This window comes from Leiobunum rupestre, chromosome 5 (genome assembly GCF_980474605.1).
Source record: "Leiobunum rupestre chromosome 5, qqLeiRupe1.1.hap1, whole genome shotgun sequence".
In the NCBI taxonomy this organism is placed as follows: Eukaryota; Metazoa; Arthropoda; class Arachnida; order Opiliones; family Sclerosomatidae; genus Leiobunum; species Leiobunum rupestre.
The window spans coordinates 65,120,986-65,128,465 of NC_143388.1; the positions used below are offsets into that span (position 1 = coordinate 65,120,986).

Below are 7,480 nucleotides of genomic sequence, written 5' to 3' on the forward strand. Positions count from 1 at the left end.
ATCAAAATCGTCCGTGGACCACGCCTTCTAGAAAACCTATTGGGCTAAAATATCAAGCAGTTTGCGGGCATCATTTTAGTAGATCAGGCCGCAGAGGATACTTTGACAAGTTCCCAAAATATTTCTTGCATTCTTTCGTGACATTTGGAGATCACCCAGACTTATCTGAAGAATTTGAAATAGCTGAAACCATCTTGCCACATGAAATAAATACTAATCAGTCTATGTCCGTTGAAGTCGAGCCTGACCAAGAGAACAATGATATTTTACAAATAAATAGAAGTGGTTCGTAACACAATATTTTTAATAACAACATGAAAATTAATAAAACAATTTACTTTTCAGATCGTACCTACTCCCTCGACCAAGATTTCGCAACGATAACTAACACCATAAGAAACCTACAAAACACCTGTCAAGTACAAGAGACTGAAATTGAAAATCTACGGAGGGAAAATGAAGAACAAAAATCAGTGAATAAAGGCTTAGTTGAAGAAAATCTAAATTTAAGAAGCGATGTACTTGCGTTGAAGGAGTTAGAGAAAGTTCACTCAGATTTGAATAAGCAAATTGAAGCAGTTAAAATGATTAATTTAAAATATAAAAATGATATTAATCTTTTAAAGTGCAAGAGTGAAGAAACTAGGTTTTCTTTTAAAAAAGTGGCCCTTTTCCCATTAATGTTGAAATTTTACACAGGCTGTGAAAGTGAAGAAGTGTTTCAAGATTTGTTTTGTATGATTGAACCTGATCTAAAGGATTTAAAGTTGTATAATGGAGCTAAGGGATATAAGAGAAAATTCGAAAGGGGGCCTGGCAAAACTATTGGACGTCCGATGCAACTATCATTTCAAGATTAACTATTTTTAATACTGTGCAGGCTAAAAGTTGGATTACTTGAGCAGGACTTAGCTTATCACTTCAGCATTTCCCAAGCTACAGTATCAAATATTTGTACGACATGGATAGACTTGTTAGCGAAACGTTTAACACAGTTTTGTATATGGCCATCTCGAGAAACCATTGACAGATTTATGCCGGAAGAATTTAAAACCAAGTTTCCTAAAACCAGAATGGTTATTGACGCATCGGAATTCTTTATACAAAAACCAAACGATTTCAAAACCCAGAGTGACACATGTTCGTCCTACAAAACCCACAATACAGCTAAAGGACTTATAGGTATCACCCCGAATGGCTTTATTAGCTTCGTATTTAATTTAGTTCCCGGTCGTATGTCTGATGTTGAGCTAACTCAAGATTCCGGGTTAATAGATCTACTGGAACCAGATGATGTGGTAATGGCTGATAGGGGTTTCCTTATTGCGGATTTACTCAGAGAAAAAGGAGTGCAATTAAACATGCCCCCCTTCCTAAATAATAAAGCTCAATTACCAATGGATGAAGAATCTTACACCAGAGAAATAGCTAGTGTCCGCATTCATGTTGAAAGGGTTATTAGAGGCGTCAAAGTATATCACATACTAAGTACCATTATCCCAAATACTATGCACAACCAGTTGAACAAGATATGGAAAATATGCACTTATTTAGTGAATTTTTGTAATGAACCCTTGTTAGACAGAGAAAGCATTGATTCCATGTAAAACTTTTAATTACCTTTTTGTTTTAAATCTCACTGAATAAATAAATATTTTAAGGAACAATGATATTTCAGGTACAATCAGTTTTCAGGTAAAAATTGTTTCATTAGTGAACTCCTCATAACTAATTACGCATCACTTTTGATTTCCAAGGAACGATATACCGTGATTAAGATAAAATTTCAACAATGTAGTAACCATTTTATCGTAAAAAACTTTTCATTAAAATTAATACGTTGGATGAATAGTTTGTCATCTCCATAGTCGACTATCAAATCGCAACACTTCAGTCCCGTTAATCCAAGTTGACCTTGAATCTGATAAAAAAAAGGTTATGGTTCTGGTCCAAGAAATATTCACCATTTTCACCTCTTTTTAAAAACTTGCTAGTTGGTTCGCCTTCTCCACGGCTTCTTCAATGCTTATTGACTTGTCCTTGCATTTCGCCAAAGTTTTGATTTCTAGAAGCCAGTAACCTTCATTTCCACCAAATACCATCCTATCTGGGGATGCTCCTAACATGGGTATACTAGGGTTAACGCATAGGCCAACTTCGTATGTTTCCACTCCTGGATGCAATAATTTATACTTATTGGTAGCAGAATTTTCATTATTTAGTCCCTCCTTAGCATACCTATTTCTAGAAAGATCTGTACCATTGAAAATTGATTTAAGAAAAATTTCATTAACATCTTTCTTGCGCTTGCAAATTAAACCGAACTTTGATGCGGAATTTGATTGGCCCCTAGTTTCTAATTCTAGTTTTCTTGCGGCATCCAGCGTTAATTTTAAGACATCCGAAATTTTCAAAAATGTTTCATAAAGAAGGGGCTTAATTTCATCTGTAACTTCCAGCACCTCTACGGGAATTGATATACGACTCTTCCTAACTACCTTTATTGGGACATCAACCTCCAAATTCATTTTACGGTCAGTGGATAGTGCAAAGTTGTTCTCCTCTGGAATCAGGCATAAAAAAGGTCGTCGCTTTCCATCTTTTAACCTCATAGTTAGTGATTTAATTCTATCCCTCATATTATCTTCATTATCAGGCATTTCAATTTCATCCACAGCTTGATAGTTTTGCTGGTTTTTTTCCTTTCTTTAAGAACTCCAGTAGATTTGGTAGGGTTGTGTTTTATAAATTCCAAATCAGCGAAGGTGCGTTGTGAAAGATTTTTGTTTCCAGAGGGTACACTCAAGCTCGTGCCTTTTCTGTGCAAGCTAAGTCATCGGGAACGAAAGTTTTGCCAGATCTAACACAATCCAAAACATACCACAAAACTGAGCCCACATGTTTGCATACTCCGCCATAGCCTGCTTTACAGCCACACCACGCTGAATCAACTTGCCCAGTAACGTTGTTAAGCTTAATTGCCACATCATATTTCCATGACAATGTAAACGGTGCTTCCACTTTACTTTTTATAAAAACATTTGAAACTACGGAGGCTTCCTTTCCTAGACTAAGCAAAACTTCTGTCACTTTACTGGCCTTAAACATACGATTGCCAAGTGTAAGGAGCTTTTTGGCTAACGATTCACAATGATGTTTTGTGATAACAGTTTCATTAAAATTTGATGGGATGACTTTTAATTGTTTTGTCCAGTTTCCTTTTGGTAAAGCAACTTTGTTATTCACAGCTTTCTCCTTTGATATCTTCATAGAAGGCCTACGTTTATTTACAAAGCATTATGCCTAAATATCGGTAAAAAAGACAATTTATTACTTACTTTTTAAATTTTTCGGATACGTCTAATTCCATTCTTGTCTAAATATTTTAATTGATAACTTAAGAAATTAAGATTCACACGACTCTTGGCTCCTCCAGAATATAGAATCAGCAAGCAGACGAAAAATAGGCTACGATTGGAAGTGCAGCTTATGCTATTTGGGACGTATTTCCTGGAAAATTTTAACAAGTTGCTTAAGACCAAAAACATTTATGATACGGCCTATTGTATCAGCTGGCCATTCCGATTTTTCTTTCTTGAGCCATGGGGGACCCTCCCACCAAATCTCGCTTCCATTCATCTCGCTCGCTTGCGCTCCTCTCGTTGGGATATCAGCTGGATTTGGAAAATTTGGGCAGTGTTGCCACACCTTGGGATCCGATAGCCTTTGTATCTCCACTACCGTATTTTTAACGAATGGCTTCCACGCTTTCGTTGAACTATTACCCAGTGTAAGGCTATTGTGGAGTTCGACCACATGAATACTTCTACGCTTTGTGGTTCCAGCTTAGACGAATAATTACTGGAAAAATCACCGGTTCCCCAATTTGCATCGCCCGTCAGCGCCCCTAACGAGACAATCGCGAAAAATTTCTATCCAAATACAAAACACGTGCGTAAAAATGTCAGATGACCTGCTTTCCATCGTCTGCTCTGCTGTTTTTAATAGAAGTGAGGCTTTTGGAATTTTATTCAATAATAATTGTATTGGAATAAAAATGAAAGGGTAATGATTTCATTAATTTAATTAGGAAGTACGCTTTAATATTTTTGCATATATAGTTTGTGTGAAGGTTTAAATAAATTATAAATTTAAAAATGCCTAGTCAAAATGGAAATAAAGGTGTAAGCTTTGAACTCTGACTCCTTTTCGATGACCAATAAAAAAATCAAATCCCAAAGAGTATTAAACTTCCGGGTTACAGAGTTGCTAGTCGTTTTTCTGATTTATCGTTGGTGAAGAATGGATGTAGTAATAAAAAATGCATGAGCAAGGCTACAAGTGTCATACTTAGGGGTATTATGTTACTTATGGTAATGGTGCTATACACTCTATAACGATATAAAATGGTGTTGAAAGAGTTATTATTTGTCTTAAGGAATTTTTAAACGATATTATTTGTTTAATGAATATGTTTTAACTTTTATAATTATCAGGTGAAATTTGGAACTAAGGTGCCTTAAAATTTATTGGAGACACCAAAATTATGTATACTATTCGACCAAAAATGGAAGCGATGAAAATCTCCGTAACCATCATTTTCTTCGTGGCTAGCCTAATCATCTTTAGTTTTATTGGCATTCAAAGACTAGGTTACCTGAAAGAGAAAGAAAATTTGAGAGGTGAAGATGCCATCGACACCCAGGACGTCTTTAGAGAGGTGAATCCAAACATATACGTCCATTCCGCTTACTGGGACACCCGTCAGAAACCCAACTTGGTTCGCGTCTTAGGAATTTCGTCATTTATCTTAAACGAGATGAAAACGCATACTTGCCACTTGGACTACGGAAACTATACCGTCAGCGTGCTTTTGATAAAACAAATACTACCGGAAAACGTTTTCTCTCCTCACGCAGCCGTCTACTTTACCTGCGAGACTGCCAGCGATGTTAAGCCACAATCGGTTGCCCTCCGTAAGAAGTGCGAAATCAAGAATAATTGCGACAGTGAACCACGCATGATATGGAAAGCCGTTCAATCATTGGCTCATTCTGAAGATTTTAAAGAGGAATTAGCCGTTTGCGTTCGCCCGTTTTACGGCCCATTCAACAAGACACTTGAATTGGCCGAATTCTTCGCGTATTACACAAGCGTCGGTGCGAAACATTTCATATTATTCGATTATCAGTCCACGTCCGACGTCAAACAATTCCTTAAGGCATTGCAAAAAGACAATTCCACTGAATTTATGATGGAAGTGCGAGAATGGAACATGCCCGATCACGTGTATACTTGGGAACATGGCCAATTGATTTCGATTAATTACTGCGTTTATCATATTATGTCGAAGTACAAGTACGTTGCGATTGTGGACCTCGACGAACATATGGTCTCAAGGAAACCGGAGTTCACTTTAATAAGTCTACTTAAAGAGTTTGATAAAGATTGGATCGGTACTTTCATTTTCCAAAACATGTTTTTTTGCCAAGTCGACGTTCAGAATCGTGGTTTGTTGTCAATCCTGACACACACCGTTCGTAATCGTTTGTTTAGTCATAGATATCGAGCCAAGGCGATCATCAAACCAGCAGCCATACTTGTGGAAGGAATACATTTCACTTTTAAGTGGTTGCCAGGCTTTACTGAATTCGTCTATGATTATAATTTAGGATCCCTGAATCATTATCGAGAGCAATTTTGTGGTCACAACGAAAGTGAAGTGGTAGTCGACACTTTCGCGAGCGACCATTTTGGAATGAAAGTTTTAAATTCGCATGTTTTTAAGATTTGGAACTCGACCTTCACGGATCGTCAAATGAAAACCGCTCCTTTTGAAAGTGGCTTTAAATCATGATAGGAAATATTATCTTAAAGCATGGATTAATTATTTAGCTTCGCTTAATGATAGACCGTGAAAAACATGGCCGGGGTAACTAACAGATATATCGCTTGAGATCTACTTCCGCTATGTCCAGTGATTTAATTTGACGGAGGAGGATGAAGAAATTATGACTAAAATTACCGATATTCAGTACATTCTAAGCCAATTGTTTAATCAATTTTTAATGGAAACGAACTATATGATAATAAAATAAAAACATTTACACGATGTCTATAACAATGATCTCCTTACGTTAAAAATACTTGAAATTGACATTTTTTCTTAACTAAAATTATATTTTTTTACTTTCCTATTTTATAAAATGGTTTACCTAGGTATGGTGTTATGCGTAATTTCTATAAATATTTATGTACAACTTTAAAAATATGATTTGAATAAAAATATTTTTCAAAATACCGAATGGTTGTTATAAAATTATCTTATGTTTAAAATTACAACATTAAATCAAAATAATGTTTACAAATACAAATGAAAATTTCAATAGAGTTTTAGAAGTGATCCCAAGCAGACGATTGTTTCAACCTTTGGAGAATAAGTACCAGAGTGAATGTAGCAGGCACTTATTAAATCTGCCCAATAAGGCAGAGTTATACACGGTCACCGCGCTTAAAACTCAGTGTACTAAATCGACCGTAGAAATTCCGCATCAATTAGCAGTCGCACTTAAGCCTCGGCATATTTTTCCACCGTAGAATCTCAGGCCACATTAGTTTTAAATCTCACGGTGTGTTAAGCCTCGGCGTATGAATATGTTCTAACATGGTTTCGTCTTTCGCCAACCCCACCAGATCATCAACATAGACAAGGACGATAGCTTTATATGGTAAATAATAAACGCAGTTGGTACCTGCGAGTCTGCTAAACCCAAGATTTATTTAGCTTCAGACATTCGGATGAATTTGCTGTTTCAAGTCCAGGAATCTGCTTCATATATATAAATATATATCGTGATCGAGTGTACCATATAAATATGCAGTTTAAAATCGAGGTGTTCGTGTACCCATCCAAGGGTTATGGCAAATATGGCAATAAATACACGACTGAAACTTACAACGGCAGAAAATGTCTCGTCAAAATCAATGCCTTCAACTTTTGTACATTCTTGAGCCACAAGTCAAGCTCGGTAGCGTATAATTTTTCATTTACTATCATATTTAATAGCATACCCTTACGCTATTGATCCAATAAGATTTGGGTCCAGTTGGGATCCAATTAGTTTTCGACCAGCTTTTGATCCAAAGATACTTTTTTTCGGTCGGGATCCAATGAGATTTGGATACTGACGGTGACCAGCACTATAAGTGCGGAATCTGGGTGGTAATCAATACTACACAGTGATTTCAGTGTCATGAATTATATTTAACTAGCATTAACAGCAGGTACTACACTTTTCCCTTAGCTGTGAGAGTAACTCACAGTGAAGCACTTTTGACAATTAATCATAGCCAAAAGGACGAGAACAACGCCACAGTTCGTGGAAAAATTTCTTACATACATAACAATTCAAGCCAAGAAACGATAAGGTACTATAATGAAAAGCTAATTTTTAGGCCAACAACCTAGGAAACCTACGAT

General features: G+C 36.4%; 1 protein-coding gene across 1 annotated transcript; it reads left to right on the forward strand.

Annotated features, from left to right (window-relative positions):
* The first annotated feature begins 4,567 nt into the window (after positions 1-4,567).
* LOC149945608 (uncharacterized) lies at positions 4,568-5,857 on the forward strand. Its single transcript, XM_090176631.1, has one exon. The coding sequence runs from the start codon at positions 4,568-4,570 to the stop codon at positions 5,855-5,857; it is 1,290 nt and encodes a 429-aa protein (XP_090032757.1).
* The last annotated feature ends 1,623 nt before the right edge of the window (positions 5,858-7,480 follow it).